This window comes from Neomonachus schauinslandi, chromosome 10, assembly GCF_002201575.2.
Source record: "Neomonachus schauinslandi chromosome 10, ASM220157v2, whole genome shotgun sequence".
Taxonomy (NCBI): domain Eukaryota; kingdom Metazoa; phylum Chordata; class Mammalia; order Carnivora; family Phocidae; genus Neomonachus; species Neomonachus schauinslandi.
The window spans coordinates 50,917,488-50,937,651 of record NC_058412.1 but is presented as its reverse complement, the minus strand read 5'-3'; the positions used below and the strand labels follow the sequence as shown (position 1 = coordinate 50,937,651).

At 36.3% G+C, this 20,164-nt stretch overlaps 1 protein-coding gene across 1 annotated transcript in view; it reads left to right on the top strand.

Annotated features, from left to right (window-relative positions):
* Positions 1-19,296, top strand: part of ZNF638 (zinc finger protein 638) — a 75,563-nt gene extending 56,267 nt beyond the window's left edge. Inside the window, exons 21-28 of the mRNA XM_021699057.1 lie at positions 4,255-4,292; positions 8,711-9,932; positions 10,545-10,610; positions 11,972-12,923; positions 13,439-13,543; positions 16,521-16,622; positions 17,268-17,386; positions 18,976-19,296. Coding sequence (XP_021554732.1) covers positions 4,255-4,292; positions 8,711-9,932; positions 10,545-10,610; positions 11,972-12,923; positions 13,439-13,543; positions 16,521-16,622; positions 17,268-17,386; positions 18,976-19,041 — 2,670 coding nt within the window. The 3' untranslated portion in view covers positions 19,042-19,296. The remainder of the gene's footprint in view (positions 1-4,254; positions 4,293-8,710; positions 9,933-10,544; positions 10,611-11,971; positions 12,924-13,438; positions 13,544-16,520; positions 16,623-17,267; positions 17,387-18,975) is intronic.
* Positions 19,297-20,164: the final 868 nt, after the last annotated feature.

Below are 20,164 nucleotides of genomic sequence, written 5' to 3'. Positions count from 1 at the left end.
CCCTGAGATTATGACCTGAGCCGAAAAGAAGAGTCGGACGCTTAACTGACTGAGCCACCCAGGTGCCCCATGAGAGGTACTGATTTCAGCACAGATTTGAGTGGCTTGTTTAAACTGATAATTTCAGGAAAAATTCGGAAGTTTTTAGCATTTTTTTTCTCTCAACAGTACATGGTATTTTAAAAAATTTGTGTTTTTGGGCGCCTGGGTGGCTCAGTCGTTAAGTGTCTGCCTTCGGCTCAGGTCATGATCCCAGGGTCCTGGGATCGAGTCCCACATCAGGCTCCCTGCTCCGCGGGGAGCCTGCTTCTCCCTCTCCTGCTCCCCCTGCTTGTGTTCCTGTTCTCGCTGTCTCTCTCTGTCATATAAATAAATAAAAATCTTTAAAAAAAAAAAAAAAAAAAAAAATTGTGTTTTTGATATTTTGAAGTTATTACTTTGTTCAGAATTATAGTAAACACTGATGATACAGAAATTTTTCTTCTAAAAAATACAGTCCTGAATTTTTAGACTTAAAGAAAATGAAACAAATAATTATAGAAAATGTCTGCCTGAACGATACTTTACTTCCCAAGCTTTTACTCAGAACCTTGTTCTTATGGCTTATTAAATTGAAAAACACATTGTTTTACTGTAGACTTAGCCCCACATAATCTTTACTGTAGACTTAGCTAGCCTCATAATCTTTAGCATGTTCATTATATTCATTTAACAAATGGTAAATTGATGGTTGAGGCAGGTAGACTAATTTCAAGGTATTATAATGGTCTATATGAGAAGTAATGAAAGCCTAAGCTAGACTAGGAAATGGAAATAAATCCTGTCCCCCGATTTTTAAAATAACAGTTTTTAATTTACGTTTATAATGAGCTAATTAATTAACATCCTTATATTATTCTTCGGCACCCCCCATTCATTTTTTTACCTGTAATGTTGGAGAGTAGCCAAACATTGGCTCTCCAAAATGTTGGAGAGGAGCACAAATGATGCTGTTTAGATATTCTTTCTTTTAAAAATGTGTTTCAATCACTACTTCAATTTTCGTGGTTTATGGAGCAGTGTAAATTTGTCTAAATTACAGTAAGTTGAATAAGGTACACATTGCAACTTTTAGTTGTATAACTATAGTTACTCTGCATATGAAGCATGAAGGCTAAATTCTAAGTACTGAAAATTAATATCTGTATTTTTGATACCTTGATTAGTTAGATTTGAAGAGCATGAGAGTGGATCTGTAAAGAAGGAAATACACATCTGTCCATAACTTGTACACTTGGAGGTCACTTTCTTATATCCCCATTCATTTTTCAAAATGATGCTGTTTTTGTTTTCTTCAGTGTTTGGATTATGGCTTTCCTGTACAATTGTGGCAGGGCAATTGATGCTGAGAGGAAAAGGGAAGAGTGTCTTCATGTTACTCAGGCCATTTATTACTATTTGTTGAATAGAATCTACTCTATTGTTAAAGCTCCCTGTTCTAAATTTATGGCCATTTGTTTCCATAAAGCAACTTACACACCTTTATTTTCTTTTTATTGCTCTTCTGAGTTATTTCTGTTATTTCTTAGATTCTCTATCTCCTCCTCTCTTGGTTCGCTTTTCTGTTTGTTAGATTACATCATCAAATAATTTCCCCCCCAGAAAGTATGTGTGGACAGTAAACTTTTTGAATCCCTGCATATTTGAAATTGACTTTATTTTGCTCTTACATATTTCATTGATAGTTTGTCTAGATGGAGAATTCTGTGCTCAGATTGTTTTTCCTTTCATTGTTTTTCTTAACCTGTAGTAGTTCTTTTGTTTGTTTTAAAAACAGATTTTATTTTTAATAAATCTCTACACCCAACATGGGGCTCGAACTCACAACCCCAAGATTAAGAGTTGCATGCTCTAACTACTGAGCCAGTCAGGTGCCCCTTAACCTGTATTGTTAAGGAGAAGGCTGATTGTTTTTTAAGATTTTATTTATTTGAGAGAGAGTGAGCAAGAGAGAGAGCACAAGCAGGGGGAGTGGCAGAGGCAGAGGGAGAAGCAGGCTCCCCACTGAGCAGGGAGCCTGATGGAGGACTTGATCCCAGGACCCTGGCATCATGACCTGAGCTGAAGGCAGATGCTTAACCGACTGAGCCACCCAGGTGCCCCGAGAAAGCTGATTCTAGTCATATCATTATGTATTTTATTTTTTTCCTTTGAAAACTTTTAGCATTTATTGATTGGTTCATTAAACAAATACCTGTCTAATTCCTTTTCTATGCCAGCACTGTTTTAGACATTGGACTACATTGATAAATAGAGGAGTTGATGTCCTAGTCCTCAAGGAGCTCATATTTTAGTGGAGAAGATGGACTATAAAAAGATTATACGTGTATACACACACACACACACACAATGTTAGGTGGTTAAAAAATTCTATGAAGTGTTATGGAGACCAATCAAAATAAAAGGGTAAAGAGTAATGGATGGGGGGAATGTATATTTTAGAGTGGCAGGGATAGTCCCTCTGAGGAATAGTTATTTGAGACCTGAGCAAAGTAAGAGAGCAAGCTCTACAATAATAAGGAGAGGAGGTTTTTAAACTGAAGGGCAAGTGCTAAGTCCTTAAGGACAAATCTGATGATTCAGGAACTCCAAGGAGGATCAGTATGGCTAGCCCAGTGAGCAAGGTTTTATCTTGGTTTCGGACTTACTCATATATCCTGCTTTAGAGCACTCAGTGAATTTATAAAGATTAGTGTGTTCCTTCACCTGAAGAAGATCTTCATCTTACTATTTCTTTGATTACTTCTTAACTTTAAATTTTAATGTTCTGTCTTTCTGGAAGTAGCACCTATACTGATTTTGTGGAGTATTTCATTGTCTGAAATGTCTTCATTCCATTTTGTATCCTTATCTCGCTCTCTGTTGTGCATTTGTTTTTCTCTTTATGAATAAAGAAGCAAGTTAGCTTGTACTGGTATCTGGTATAGATTTCCTCTGCTGTCATGAGGACCCCTCCCCGCATAAGCATTTCCCATGAATGGGAAGACTGCTTGTAAATATTATGGATGGGGCTTATCAACTGTCATCTTTAATTTTGGTTATGTATCATTAGAGTGTAGACTGAATACCCAGCAAAATGCCCCAGTAAAGAAGGCGTTTACTCTGGGACTCCCATCACCCACACCAGAAATCCTCTCTAAGCACATTATTCAATTTTTTTAAAGTATAATTTTCAGTTTTAATATATCTAAAGAAAGATAATTCTCAACTCAGAGCACACACGATTCCCTGAGAAAAAGCCTACAGCTAGTATATATAAGCTCTAAAGAACAGACAGTTTTTGCTGTTTTGTTCACTGATGTGTCCAGTACCTGGACTGGTGCGTGGTATGTTAGGCATCGAATTTTTAATTCTGCTTCCATTTTGGGCCGTAGGACATTGATTTTTTGGTGGTTCAGGTATATGTTTAAAAGGATTATTGTTAGGGTTGCTTGGGTGACTCAGTTAAAGCATCCGACTCGTGATTTCAGCTCAGGTCTTGATCTCAGGGTTGTGAGTTCAAGCTCCACATTGGGCTCCCCCCGGGGCAGGAGCCTACTTAAAAAAAAAAAAAGGGATTGTTAAATTTTCTTCAGTGCTTCTAAGTGTTGTGAGTAGAAAGCTTTTTAAGTCACCTAATCTCCCTTATAAATAGAAGGGATTTTTATAAATAAAAATTGCACAATGAAGATGTTGATATTTTGGTTTGATTGTTTTTATTCTTCAAAAAAAGCAGCATTTCCAGGCTTTTCGTTAAAAAAAAAATTTTTTTTTTAAAAGATTGTATTTATTTATTAGAGAGAGAGTGTGAGTATGCATGCACGGGAGGAGGGCCAGAGGGAGAGGGGCTGCGAGAATCTCAAGCAGACTCCCGTCTGAGTGCAGAACCTGACTCGGGGCTTGATCTCAGGACGTTGAGATCATGACCTGAGCCAAAACCAAGAGTTGGACGCTCAGCCAACTGTGCTACCCAAGCATCCGAAAGAGTTTCTTATTTATATCAATATTAAGGAGACTTTCTTGTCATTAATTGCTGTGTGTCAGTTATTCCCTATCACCTAACTTAGGGCTCTTTATCTAATAAGAAAATAATTCTAGCACCTGATAGTTATGTGGACAAGATGTGATATTGTTTTTTTTAGCTTAGATTTTAAGAACTGAACTCATTGCATTGATGGGTTAAATATTTAAAATCCAGTAGAATAGCCTCTAATGAAATGTGGAATTGTGTTACAGGCTCAAGCTGACAAAGACCCAGAACTAGGAAAAGAAAGGTATGTTGCTTTAAGTTTGCTGACATTTTTGCGTAGTATTTAATGACTGAATTTTGTTCCTGTACTTTACGATAATTGTTCACCTGTAGCAAAATATTTGTATCTCTCATGTCCATTTTGTGTATATATATGAATGTTACGGGTGTGTGTGTGTGTGTGTGGTTTTTTGTGTTTTTTTTTTGACTGAGCGTTGTTTTGTTTTTTAGTCTCTTTCAGTTATTTACTGATTTTTTAGAAAAACTAAATTTGTAAACACAGTTTGAATTAAATACATAAATATGACTTCTTTATGAAATGTTTTGCTGGACTCTTGAACAACTCGACTCCGTTATCAGCATTACATTCTTGTTAGATTTTTCTATTCCAAAATTGTTAAACACAGTAATAAAATTTTAATCATTTTGTATAGTCTTTTAAAATTTCATTGACTTAAAACCAAAAAGAAGGTATTCAGTATGTATTCTGATACTTTTTGAAGACAACTGGAGTGGGGGAAAGGAAGCAAAATAATGGATGAAAACTTGGATGAAAGATGAAAACTTGTTCTTCGGTGTAAACACAGTGACTCACAGTCTTGTTCTGACCACATATAGTGCACCCTCTTCTTAGTAACTTTTTCATCCTGATGAATACCACCTTTATCACCACCTTCACCCCACCAATTAATAACCTTCTTTTTACTGCTTTTCATTGGAATCACTGATTTAGAATTCTTTCCCCTCTTTGATACTAAGTGATTTGCTCTTATTTGTTAGAGTCAATGTAGTAAGAGCTTATCAGTTTGAAAGAGCATTTTGAAAGTGTTTCAATATGGAAAGTTTGTTTTATTTGATGCACTAATTTTAAGATGCCTGAAAAGCAGGATGTCTTATGGATTTTTCTTAGTAATTCTTATATGAGGCTTTTAAATGATAAAGATGATTAAGAGTGCTTTAAAATATGGTGGTAACTTTAAGCAATTAGGTTTGCTGTAAATGCCAGCACAGACTTTTTATGAAGTTGTACACCATCATATCAATTATGTTCACATGTCTAAAAGTAATACCAACAGCACTGTTGGCTCTAAAAGCCCACAAAGGGCAATAGACTGGTAATGCTACATGTCATATAGATGGACCTACGGTTTGACCACGGTAACTCTGGCTAAGTGAGTAGGCTTTTTCAAAAATTCATTTTATAGAGGAATCTCATTTTATAGATTTCATTTGACATAGTTTTAGGTCTGCAAGAACAGCTCTTGTCTGTGTTCTGGTCTTTTTTTTCCTCTCATTATCTTGACTTTCCAATCAGAGATTCTTTATGGTAATCTTATAAAGTTAATTTTAAAAATTCTAGTACTAATACTTTCCATTTTGCAGTCAGTTTTTTCTGACTTATATGACGTTAGAAAAAAATACGTGGGATGGGGCCTGAATACTTCACATTTCTTTATTGAGTAAACTGATCCTGGGAAAATACTGGTGCTTGTTGTGTTGCTTTTGTTTTTGAAGCACTTGCAGGTGCTGATTCATCATGAATGTGATCCTTTTGTTTATAATTAGTGTGAAGTCTTTAAATATATTTCCTACTTAAAGGAAATCTCCTATGGATATATTAATAATAATCTACATTTTGCCTGTTCTCATCCCCTTCCATGTAAACTGTATTTACTTATCATGTGATTAAGGTTCCAAATAAGGATGCAAGGTGCAGTTTTCACCCAGAACAATGTTGGAAAGTACCCAGTGGCCCTCTTAAATAAATGCTAATCTTCAGTATTGTTAAGTTGCAGTCTAAAGTTTCTCAGAAAGTGTAGGGTATGGTATTAATCTTTGTTCTCACACCAGCTTTTTTTGAGTTTTGAAACCCTGGTATTATGGGGGAATGGAAGTGGGCCAGGGGTGGAAATTAGATACCTATATTCTGAATGCCTTCCCTATTTCTTTTTTGTGCATTTCCCAAAATATGACTGTGTTTTCCTTTGATCTTTAAAAGTCTTTTTTTTTTTTTTTTTGACTCTGGTGTTAATAATTTCATTTATTTTACATCTCAAATGGACTTTCCAGGCTAACCTGAGGAACACGGAGACTTTTTCCCATATTTGCCAGAAAAATAGATATTAATTTTTGGTAAATGAATTCTGTGAAGAAAGCACTGTAATTTTATTTGATTTATTTATTTTAAAGATTTTATTTATTTACTTAAGATAGTGCACAAGCAGGGTGAAGGGCAGAGGGAGAAGCAGACTCCCTGCTGAGCGGGGAGCCTCATGCGGGGCTCAATCCCTGGACTCTGGGATCATGACCCAAGCCGAAGGCAGACACTCAACCGACTGAGCCACCCAGGTGCCCCAGCACTGTAATTTTAAAAGACAAAAAAACATTGTATTAAGCCATTTTTTCAAGTAGGTCAATACTCTGAAGTATGGAACTGCATAGTGATTCATTTCGTATAAAAGGTCTTAATAGCTTTTTCTACTGACAAACTTAAATATGGTAAAGGGGAAGGACTTGCTAGAGCCAGGAATCAAAATCTCCAGTTATCCTTCTAGCTGAGTAGATTGGTATTTTTGTATAACCCTAATTTATAAAGCCTTTAGGGTTAATGGTGCAGTTCTGTAATGAGGCAGGAATTTGAATTTAATCTTCCTTATTGGAAATAAGTCTTATAATTTAAAAATAAAAGCTCACATTTGAGGAGTATTATTTACATAACTGCTATAACTGAATGTCAGAACTTCTTATCTTTGTCATATTTGTGCCTGGCCACAAATTTTATTCTGACTAGTTCTAAGAATTTGGAACACTTAAAATCAGCCATTGGTATTTTTGAATATAAGCGATGTGAATAATTTCAAATAAAAGTTTTAAACCCTTTCAGTATACCAAGGAAGCTTACACAAATGAGTAGAATACATACTGATTAAGGTTTATGGTTACCGACTGTTGAACTTAAATAAATTCCTCAAACTCTTTACCTCTATAACTTTTCATCAAGAGGTGTTTCTCTGATGCCTTAGATCTCCTTTGGAAGTTTAAACTTAACCATCTTCCGCGGGGAAGACCAGTTTACTGGTTCAAATTATTAGACCCTGATATGGATCGCTTCTCGGCCTTTTGGCTAAGATCAAGTGTAGACCCTGATACGGTAGCACTTAACTTTTCCCAAAGTTTTGAAATATTAACACCTCGGGACACAGATACACATCACCTTGCATTAGCTAAAGGATATTATGGCCACTCTTTGGGGAAGCATATCAAGGGGATGTCTCATCCCTTCCTTCCTTGAAAACTAGGAGGAAAAAAACCAGTATTCTTTACTATGAGGTGTTGAAATGCATCACTTTCTGGTGTCTTCCTCTAACCGGGTGCTTCTAATGTAATAAGTGAATATATTTGTTAAATTTGATCTGTATTGACAGCATGCTGGACATTGTTTTGGAAGCTAAGATTTTCCTTGTCACTCTTCAAGATAACCTCTGATCTATGGAACATTAATATAAAAACAGTTTATTCTGTCTCTGTCTCAATGAAAGAAGTTGAATTATAGAATCATACACACTTTTGTTTACCTTGGATTTGGGAAGACCACAATGAAATAAGATCAATTGCATGTACTTGCCGTGTATTTTCTTCATTTCTTCTGAATAATTTTACTTAAAACTTTAAATTATGTATTGGAAGTCTAAGTTATTCTCTGTAACTGGAACAATTTCTTTTTAATATATACCTTCTCACTCAGGTAGCCAGAGGCACCTACTTTATGTTAAGGTGATTCTATCGGTTTTGCCTCTAACTTTAAATCCAATAGAGTATTTAAAAGATACCTCCAAAGAAAGGTTTTTTTTTGGTGTCGTTATTAAATACAGTTCTTAGGAAAAACAAATTGTCTCACATCTTAAAAAAAGTTCACATGGTTAGGAGTATAGTCTTTTCTCCTTACCATTTTCTGTTTCTGCTCATTTTAGGTAAGATTCACTTAAAATTTTAAATTTCAATGCATGGACTTTTAGTTACATTGTAGAACTATATACACATATTATTTCAGTAACCACTGTTGGGGAGATCTTAATAATTTGAAATGTCTCAGATTCATGTTCAGCCTCCTCATGTCTAGTGCAAATGTAACACAGAAGGAAAAATTGGTCATAAGAATTATATCAGTGGTCAGATTTTTGCCATTATTTCCTTTGAACTAAAATCTTCAATGCAATGGAGGATCTCTTAAAATTTTATATTGCTTACATTATTTATGTCAAAACATCTTAACCATTTTAATGCCGATTGGCTGGATTTCCCAGTGCTTATTACTAATGCATCAGGAAGTCTTAACAATTGGCATCAGCAGGATTATTTATAATGGTTGAATTCTCATCATAGTTTGATTTTTGTTTGTGTTTTGTTTGTGTTCTTTTTTTGTTTGTTTTTAAATACTTTTAGCCCTGACTTGAAAAACAGTCCAGTTGATGAAAGTGAGGTGCAAACAGCAGCTGATAGTCTCTCTCTTAAACCTAGTGAGGTTGAAGAAGAAACTGTTCCCAAAGTTGAAACAGGAACTTCTGTACAGCAGGAGGAACCTTGTGAGGAAGAACCTGAAAAAGCACTGTGTGACTCTGACTTTGCTATTGAAACATTGGAAGTTGAAACTCAAGGAGAAGAGGTCAAAGTGGAAATTCCTCTTGTAGCATCCACTCCAATCAGTATTGAATTATTCACTGAAAATGTAGAGGAGTGTGTTTTAAATCAGCAGGTGTATACCAGTGACTTTGAGAAGGAAGAGGCAGAAATTATTAACCCTGAAACAGAATTATCAACATCTGACACTCCATTTATAGAAGAAAGGAACATCAAAGGAATTCTAGAAGAATCTCCATCTGAAGCAGAAGATTTCTTTTCTGGGATTACACAGTCTATGATAGAAGCTGTAGCTGAAGTGGACAAACATGAAACTGTTTCAGAAATAGTACCATCTACTTGTGTTGTGGCCCTGATACCAGGAATTTCCACTGGGGATGAGAAGGCAGTGAGCAAAAAGGGAATTTCTGGGAAAAGTAACATGGATGAAAAGGAGGAAAACGAATTTAATAGTAAGGAAACCAGAATGGATCTGCAAATAGGAACAGAGAAGGCTGAAAAGAATGATGCTAGGATGGTTGCAGAGAAGTTGGAAAAGATCATGGCAGCAATGAAAGAAAAGCCTGCAGAAAATGCTGTGACCAAGGCATACCCCAGTAAAGGAATGGGTCAGGCCAATAAGCCTGATGAAACTGGTAAAACTAGTATGTTGGCTGTATCAAATACATCTAGCACTAAATCAAGCATCAAAGCTGGTATGGTCTCTTCTCCAAAGGCAAAAGTGACAGCTTCAAAATCTGAAAACCAGAAAAGTTTTCTGAAATCTGTACTCAGAGATCAAATAAATGCTGAAAAGAAACTTTCAGCCAAGGAATCGGGTCTCCTTAAACCTACAAGTGCCAGGTCAGGCTTGGCTGAAAGCAATAAATTGAAACCCACTCAGAGCGGTGTTACCAGAGGAGGCAGTGGAAGGATCTCAGCCCTGCAAGGAAAGGATTCTGAACTGGATTACAATTTTATTACAAAACAGTCTCAGGAAACAGAGGCTAGACCTTCGGTCATGAAACGGCATGACAGCAACAACAAGGTGAGGAGGGTAGGAAGAATGGCTCAGTGTATCTTTGAAATGAGTAGCTCTGCTGTTGTAACTTTGGAGTAGGAGATGTAATCTTGTTTTGTACTTCCATCTCCTCACTCCACCCCCAAGCTCCCATTTCTCTTAATGATTCCACTGACTTAAGCCAATAGACGTTTAGAAAAATAAGCTCATGTTTGTAATTTATTAACAGGTTTGAAAAGCATTATTTGGATAAAATGTGGTCAGAAATACAAGTGTGGTTTAAAGGAAAAAAAAAAAGTCTGCAGTGACTCTCCTGAGGTGATTTACCACTCTGCTTCTGAATGGGAAACCGTTTTCTCGTTTAAATTGAAGCTTCCTTTATCAGCTTACTGATTGCCCAACTTAGACATTGATGGGTATAGGGAAGAAAAGATCAGTAAAACTGAATTTACCTACAACTTACAGAGATGATGCCTATGTTGTTAAAATGATTGTTGACTTAGTGTGGAATACCTGTTAACTATTTGCATAATTGAATGTGTTTGGATATTGTTTGGTGTTTGCATTCTTTTTTAAAAACTAACATTAATAACAAAATTGTAAATTCTATTTTTCTGTATTTTTTACTTAATATTTCAGGCTTTGGCTGGGCAAAACACGAAGAATCCTAAAAGCACCACAGGTAGAAGTTCCAAATCTAAAGAGGTAAGAAACAGTTCACTAACACTAATAAGCCTTCTATCCTATCCTTCCACAGAAGAGTTCATCTATCTTATAACTAGTGTCTCTCCTATAATAATTTGATAACAGAGCAAGGGACAGGAATGAGATATTTTATTTTTGACCCTACCACCAATTTGTTTTTTGACCTTGAGCTAGGTTAAATTGTTTGTGTTCATGGTGCAGGGCAAAAAGTTATGCAGGGGCAGGAAGGGAATTAGAGTAGAAAAATCCCTCCAATCTCCTATTTACAGCAATAGGTTATAAACACAATAGAATCATACGTGTTAAAGGAGACTGGTGTTTGGCTAAAGTCCTTGCCGTTTTGTGAAACTTCCGAATAGGTGGTCCTCTTTGAGATGGCTCAATTTAACCTAACTGGATGGGCTCTAAGATTTATTTTCCTGGTACTAAGTTCTCTTGCCAAATAAATGTGTTATTTTTGTTGTTGTTGTTTGATATTTTAGGTTTTTCCATTCATAGAATATTTTTTTGGTCATTTTATCAGGGCACGGAGGAGAGATAGTTAGTAGTTTAAGAAGTAAAAGTATGGATAATGTTTCTGTTCGCTTAAGAAGTTGATAGTATAAATGCTTACTTGTTTCTTCCCCCCAAAATCACTGGGTATATGTTCTAATGTCATTATATATGCTAGTAATTGATTATTGATAGCATACTAAATTTGTAGGAGTCCTGCTGGGAATTTATGTTCTTTAGTATTGGCACCATTTTTCAGATTACAGATACTGTGGGGTTTTTTTCCCCAAGTGCAGTTATATTTGGCATTAAGTCTTAGTAAGGATTTTTCCATATAAATTTCTCTAAATAGAAACTTTATGTTAATGTTGTATATCTTAATTGGTCAGTGGTGTAGTCTTAGCTGTTGACTTTCTAGCTACATTTGAGGTGCTTCTAATAGTCCATTTAGTCTCCTAGAACACTTATTAGATATCATTTAATAGGGAACAATAAATTTTTTACATTGTAGTTTGATAAATGCTTTACATTGTTTGATAAATGCTTTAAATGTAGTATTTTTGTGCTTTGTATTTCAGAACTTGTACATCATTTAGGAAATGTAATCTTAATTGAAATTAAGTAAAGGTGGCATTAGTTTGATATTGTTAGGATTTTACCTTTGGAGGTGTTTACTTTGTGAATTAGAGCTAATTCATTTGTGGAGCCTTAAAAAATAATTTATAGCCTATAGGAAACTTATTTGCACTGAAATTCTCACAGATGATATTTCATGCACATTTGCTGGGACCATTTGGAGCCTAACCAGTTATCAGTAATTGTTTCTGTTCACGGTTCTGTGATTTTTTTTTTTTTAATCTCTTCAACAGGAACCATTATTTCCATTTAATTTGGATGAATTTGTCACTGTGGATGAGGTTATAGAAGAAGTAAATCCTTTTCAAACCAAGCAAAACCCACTAAAGGGAAAAAGAAAAGAAGCTCTCAAAAATGCCCCTTCCTCTGAACTTAACTTAAAGAAGAAGAAGGGGAAAACTCCTGCCCCTCGTGTTGTTGAGGGGGAATTATCTTTTGTAACATTGGATGAGATTGGGGAAGAGGAAGATGGAGCTGTGCACCTAGCACAAGCTCTAGTCACTGTGGATGAAGTAATTGATGAAGAAGAAATAAATATGGAAGAAATGGTAAAAAATTCAAATTCACTTCTTACTTTAGATGAGTTAATTGATCAAGATGATTGCATTTCCCACAGTGAACCTAAAGATGTTACTGTACTGTCAGTGGCTGAGGAGCAAGATCTCAAACAAGAACGCTTGGTAACTGTGGATGAAATTGGAGAAGTTGAGGAGCTACCTTTAAATGAGTCGGCTGACTTAAGTTTTGCCACTTTAAATACTAAAGGAGATGAGGGAAATACTGGAAGGGATCCCATTGGGTTCATTTCTTCCCAGATGCCTGAAGACCCTTCTACTTTAGTTACTGTAGATGAAATACAGGATGACAGCAGTGATCTGCATTTAGTGACTTTGGATGAAGTAACTGAAGAGGATGAAGATTCTCTGGCAGATTTTAACAACCTTAAAGAAGAGCTTAATTTTGTTACTGTTGATGAAGTTGGAGAGGAGGAAGATGGAGACAGTGATTTAAAAGTTGAGTTAGCACAAAGCAAAAATGACCGTCCCACAGATAAAAGAGGAGATAGAAAAAAGAGAGCTGTGGACACAAGGAAGATGAAACTTGAAGCCTTTTCCCAAGTTGGTTCAATAAGTGAGAATGTTATGGAAGAAGATCTGAAAACCATGATTCAAAGACACTTAGCAGGTAGATACTTAGAAGCGGTAATTTTCTGCTTTATGAGGGGATTACATTTAAAATTATAAAAATTTATGTTGCAGCATTACTCATAATTGTCCCTGTATTGATAAAAGAAGTCAACAAATAGTGATGGCCTGTGATATTTTCCAAAGGAATGTGTACAAGTTTACAGATTTCTTTTAATTACAGAGCAGACTTTGTCCCAAGTTATCATACTTCAAAAAAAGACGACAAATCTGGAAAGCAAACTACAGTGCCCAAATTAGAATGAAAATGGTATATTTGTGTTACTGGAAAACACAGCTTTTGATTAGTAGAACGATATTATACCGGACTGCCTCCCAGTTTTTCCTCAGATTTAGGATTTAGAAAAATTTGTGAAGGTGCCATTTCACTTTCAAGTAATATTTTTATTGTATTAGAGTAATAGGTTTAGCTCACTTTAGGGGAAATCAAAATAACTTCTGAACTAAGAATGGAATGCTATTACTATAGCAATAAATTAGACTTTCTCTTTAAAGCTAAAACGCCAACCAAGAGAGTTAGAATTGGGAAAACACCACCATCGGAAAAAGCTGTTGCGACAGACCCAATGAAAGGTGAAGAGGCCTTCCAAATTAGTGAAGGTAAAGCAGGGTTGATGGAAGTGGGGAGCAGAGTAGAGAGTAACACAACACAGGGTAGTGGTTGAAGTTCCAAAGGTCTACCATCTAAGAAGAAAAGTAGAAAAACAGTGAAGTTATAGTAGGGGTGGGGGGGGGAGAAACAGCCTTATCTGGATAAAGATTTTGGTCTTTGTAATTGAGAGATAATGGAACATAATGGAATGGAATAACAGAATAAGGCAATCCCTTTTGTGATAGAATGTGATAATAGAACATGACAAATTTGTGGAAATGATATACGGGAAAGATTATTCTGACCATGTTGCAGCATCAAGTAGAAATCATTGCTTAACCAGCTCTTATTTGTGGACCCAGATTCCTTGCTTTATGGAGGCTGCCATGCAGCCAGCCAATGAATGAAACAAGATGTCTTAACATTGATAAAATTTAGGTTGAAACCAATATGGACCAGTGTCTAGTAAGGGACAGTACTTTAGTCCCTCAGCAAATATTTGTCATTGTGTCCATTATATTCATAGCAAAATTAATAAAAGGGTAGGAAAAAAAGCACACAGTTCCAGATCTCAAGTTAATTGATTCAGAGAGTTAAAGCGAAAAATCAAGCTAGGATGACTTAAATAGCACTACAAGAGATCCTTTGTACATTGTCCTTGATGCACCCTCCTTGCCCTCTTGCTTTTCTATCCTGTCCTCGCTAAGGAAAAACTACCAACTGCGATTCATTCCACGTTCATTGAATCTGATTTCAGCTGGGCCCTCAGTGCTGTCCCACTTCTTTCTTTCCCATTTCCTAACCAGGTGTAATGTAAGTCTTTCCCCCCTTTGTATCATATACTACTTTACCCAGCTCATTCCTCCCTGGATAACCTTACTTTTATTTCCATTTACCAGGGCAAATACAGCATCTCCACTCTCTGCCAGCTTGTGTTTTATCTTCCTTGGTACCACACATACAAAATATTTTGGTCAGGTCTTTCCCATTAAAAAAACCATGCCCTTAACCTTGGAATCCTTCTGGCTCCCACTCTTCTTTTTCCTTTCAGGGCAAAGTATCTGGAAGGAATCACCTGTTTTCACTTCTTCATCTCAATGAACTGAATGTATTTTGGCTTCCTTTCTAAACCACCTTCCTGAAATTTTTTTTTTTCTCACCTTCCTGAAATTTATGTTGATAAAGAGACCCCCATTGGATTGTTATCAAACTTGATTTATTAAGGTTTTTTTCTTCCTAATTCAGTCTTACTTGACGTCTCTGCATTATGTGTTACTTGATCATGTGTTCTTTCTTGAAGCTGTCTCCCATGGCCAAGTGGGTACTTCCCTTCTTTGTCTCTTCTTCTCCCTAACCTCTCCTTGATACCAAGCAATAGGTAGTGGTTTAGTAATCTAAATTACTTCAGTAAATCTGATTAGCTCCTAATTTCATGAGGGTATTTTACCTCCAGGATTTCTGTTTGCAACTACCAGCTTTCTTAGAACTGCCTCATCTCAACTAAAAAATAGAGACAAGTGACTTATTTACTGCTTATATAACAGTTTATTTCTGTTAATGGACAATATGTTTGACAGAAGGACCTAGCTGAAGAAAAAGTAATTTTCTAAGCAATTTTAAATGTAAAATAAATGTTCTAATCTATTTAAATAATTATTTATTTTTTAAAGAAAGACCTTTTTTTTTTTTTTGAAGATTTTATTTATTCATTTGACAGAGAGACACAGCAAGAGAGGGAACACAAGCAGGGGGAGTGGGAGAGGGAGAAGAAGCAGGCTTCCCACCGAGCAGGGAACCTGACCTGGGGCTCGATCCCAGGACCCTGGGATCATGACCTGAGCCGAAGGCAGACGCTTAATGACTGAGCCACCTAGGTCCCCCTATTTAAATAATTATTATATGATTATATATTTATTATTATAACATAAACATCCCTTTGGAGTAGCAGGAGCAAATATGTTTAAGAAGGTTTATTAGTTATTCTGATGAGGGAATAAACTTTTGTAGGAAGAGACTAGAGGCTATTTTAATCAGGTCAAGAAAAGGGAGATAGCCTTTTTTTAATCAACTCTTTAGGACCAGTAAAACACAAGGAATAAGAGAGGAATAAATAATGATTTCATGGTTCCTGTCCATCCCTTCAGATTTGTTGAAGAGTGGCCCAGTTGCATGAAGAGAGCACTGAACTTGAGGTCACAAACTTTGGTTCTAGCCTCTGTTACTTAAAAGCCTTGCAGTCTTGGGCATACCAGTTTCTTAGTTTTGATTTTGGTTGGTTGTCTTGGTTTTGCTTTCTCCATCTATGAAGAAATAAGGATAATGATGATTTGACCTGCCTCTCTCACACGAGATAAAAGCTAAATGAAGGGTATATATGTGAAAGGGACTTGTCAGTTACCATGTAATAGTAAGGTGTTACAGCTCCTGAGGGTAACCAGGATTGCTTGGAACCAGTTTCCGTTCTTGTCTTCCCCAAGATCATATTATGCAGAGTCTGCCAACACTGAATGTTTCTCACATGTGATTTACTTTGCTGGACTTGAACATTTGTGATGTCACTTGTGATTCTGTTGGACAGGGATTTCTGTCAGTTTAGGCTCAGTTTTTCTTGATTGGGAGGGCCTCAGTGCAAGGGCATGAGAATTATTTTCTGCCCACGTCCTTTCCTCCTCAGTCCACACTCTTTCCTACCCAGCCCTTTACAATACACTTTTGACAGTAATTACAGAACTTGAACTTCTTCCATTACTCTTGAAATTCTTTCGAGAACAATATATAAATAAAATATGCTATTAGCTTTAGTCCATTTATTCCTAACATCCAAGAATCTTGGAAGAGTGGTCCAGTGGGATTAGCCAAGGAAGGTTTACTTAGAGAGATGAGCCATAAATTAAACTCTGTAGGCAGGGATTATCTGATGTTAGCTTTACAGGCTGTACATCTATTTTGAATAATTTCTTTCCTTGAAAAATTTAATGATTTTAGTTGATGACGAATCTGGATTAAAGGATTCAGAACCAGAACGAAAACGTAAGAAGATTGAGGACTCTTCTTTAGGGAAATCCGTGGTACCTGATGTCCCTGAAGGTAAAGTAAACATGGCATTTTTCCTTATCCATATGAAATAAAAATTTGGTACCATAGTAAGTGTTTCGATGACCTGGCAAGGATTTTTTTTTTTTTTTCATTCTTAAAAGTCTGGGATAAGTCTTTTCTTTTATTCCTGGTACTTTCTTTGCTCCTGTGGTAAGAACTAAGTTATACTTGCCCAGGCAGAAATTTCAGTAAACATGCTGAAAAGCTTAGCTAGCAAACTGTGGCCAGCTAAAATGAGCTAAAGGAGCACCATATCTGTTTACTCAGCATCCTCAGGCAAACAGTTGCCCATCGTTCTGCCTCTTTTTTTCTTCTTTTATTTTAATGGGATTCCAAAGGCATTCATTTCAAAAACACCATTAGATTCTTTTTCAAACAAATTGCTATTCTGAAGAAATTTCGTGGTATCCTGGAGGCTCTGGAATATTACAGAATTTGTTAAAAAATAAAGCCCTCGGTTCTGTGATTAAAGGCTTAATTGCTCTTGATCCCTAGATACATAGCAGTATATAGCATGTTTGTATATAAGTATATACTATGATTAGCATGTTTGTCATGTTTAGCTAAATTGATTAACACAGCTATAGATATTAATTTTCCTCCTTTCTCTTCCCCCTCTTTCTTCCTGTCCTGTAGATTTAGACTTTCTTGTACCGAAGGCTGGATTCTTCTGTCCAATTTGTTCCCTCTTCTACTCAGGTGAAAAAGCAATGACAAATCACTGCAAGAGTACACGTCATAAGCAAAATACAGAGGTAAATTTTTTTTCTTAACACCTCATAAAATTCTTCAGGTGGTATAATTAAACTACTTAAGTGTTTGCCCAGAATGTATATTCTTTCCCTTTGGGAGAACTTTTGAAGATTGGTGCCAGTTTATTCCTCTACAATTCAGAAGTACAGTCTTCACTGTACCTTGCCAGGAACTTCTAGTCTTTATTCCTTTTCCTCTCGCAGCATCCCCCAGGGTAGATTGTACAGACCACTAGTCCCATATAACTCTCCATTAAAGTGTGGGAAACCATGTATTCTGAGGCCTCTTGCAGCGTCGGACATACAGCATATTAAAATTTGTGAATTACCTAGTCAGAGAGAATCTGCTTAACTTTACTTAACCCATTTCCTAAACTGATTTAATGACAACCCCTCACCCCCCCCTTTTAAGTTGTACTCATCTTTAGGAGGTGCTACTTTAGAGAATCATCATTAGCTATAGTTGAAGCAGTGGTTCTGATTCCTTCCGAACGTTTGAGAGTTGTTTTATATATCCTCTAAATTGAATTTGTGGCACCAACACTCAACTAACATTTATTGAGTTGTTATTTGCTGGAAGCTTATTTAACCCCCTCCCGCCATCAACATTATGAGGTAGATGCTATCATTCCAGTTTTATTTTTTTATTATTTATTTATTTATTTTTAAATCATTCCAGTTTTAAAGGTGAGGAAAACAGGCTTCTAAAGAGTATCTAAACCCAAGTATCTAATCCCAAGATCACATAGCTGGTTAGTGGTAGACCTAGGATTTTAACCCAGCTCTGTTTTATTCTAGCCTCAAACCCTTAACCATTATACTATACTATCTGTGCTCTTAACTTTGTGTCATTTTTCCATCATATTTTCCACTGGCTTTGTATTACACTTGGAATAATACCCAAACTTCTTCTTGTAGGTCTATAAAGCCCTACATGATCTGATTCCTTTCTGTTTCTCTGGCCTCACTGTCTGTTATTGCTCACTATGTTTCAGTTTTTCTGGTGCTCTCAGTTTCTTTTTTTTCATACATATAAAAGGCCCCTTTGCTGCTTTTGCACCTTAATATCTCTGTTCCTTTGCCCTCTCCCAGTCCCACTTGGATAGCTGCCTCTTCCCCACTTTTAGCTAAGTCTGGACTCAAATATCAGCTTCCCAGAAAGGCTTTTGCTTAAGAAAGACCTAGCTAAAAGTACAAAACTCCCTCCCACCCCCAAGAAGGGTCAACCTCAGTCACTTACCTTATTGTATTTCTTTCTTTTATAGTGCTTACCAGCACCAAAATTTGTCTTATTTATTTATTCTTTTATTGTTTCTCTTACCCCGCTAGAGTGTAAGCTCCATGAGGTAAAGGGCCTTACCTATCTTGTTGACCACTGAATCCCCAAGCACCAAGCATAATGCCTGGTATAGCATAAATATCAGATGACTGGTGAATGGAAAGAAAGAATGTAAGGCACTGTGTTTCTAATCTTTATTTTGTAGGATCAGGCTCTTTTAAATTGTAAATTCAGTGAACTATATTAGATATGTTTTCATACACAGCAGAGCAACACCTAATAAATATTTTATATTGCACATTGCTTTTAACAGAAGTTCATGGCCAAGCAAAGAAAGGAAAAGGAGCAGAATGAGGCTGAAGAAAGAAGTTTTAGGTGATGGGGGGAAAGGGGAAAAGACTTCATTAGAAATTCGTTTAGGGTCCATTTGATTTGTGTATTTTTGTTATCACTTAATTTGTAATTTTTGTTTCAGAAGCAAATATTCATGTTGTACAAATTTCTGATTGCCCTTGATGTGGAAAGACTGGTGGGAAAAGTATGATGGGTTTGATTTTTATATCAAATCATCAGGCATGGAGAAATATCTTTTAGAAGTGTTAAAATAAATGTTCCTACTGTATATTTAAAATACTTTCTTGTGTTTGTGGCTGATTTATTAAAGATTTGCTTGCCTCTGATTTCAGACAGGAGACTCCTGTGACTTGGGATGTTTAGGGATTCTTCATGTATTACAGGAAGTCATAGCAGAGCAGGGTTTCACTTTGCTCCAACCCTTCATATACAGGTCAAAGATTTCTTAAATCTCCTAATATTTCTGGATATAAAATTAGATGATGTATAATTGACCCAGGGTGGTTTGAGTAAAACTGCTTGATGTCTTCAGTGTCTTGATGTCTTAAGATCTTTTTTCCTGCTCACGGTAACATTTGTTTCTGCCAGGACCCATTTGAGGTAGCTTCTAGCAAGTCATTTAGTATTAGCTTGAAAAACTACAAAGACAAAGCAGCCTTTACTTCCTGTGGACCCCTACAGTTGCTTTTAAACCATTTAAATTATTACTTAATATGTTTGTAAGAAGTTGTAAAGGTGTAAAAAAATAATTCAGTGGCTTGTTGGGTGCAGGACACAGCCCTGTACTGTAAATTTTTAGATAAGACGTGCTTCAGATGTAGGCCTGCTGACTTTGAATTGCTTTAATACCAGATTTGTCAGCCTTTCCAAGATGAGAGTATACCAGTTAATAGCAGAGAGTGAATGGAAGGAAATGAAAAACTACTACTTTCTTAGATTTCTTACTCCTATCACAGCACATTACCTTACAGTGAGCAGGAGTGGAGTGAAGAACAAAAAGCAGCAACTTCCTTGTTGTTGGCCACCAAACTCATTGCACACTCAGTTTGGGCTTAGCTACAGCCTGAGCAAAATGACAAACTGCTACATGCCATAGACTACGGAGTGGGGTGGGTGGGGAGGGGGATGGCTTATGAATGCCAAGAGTC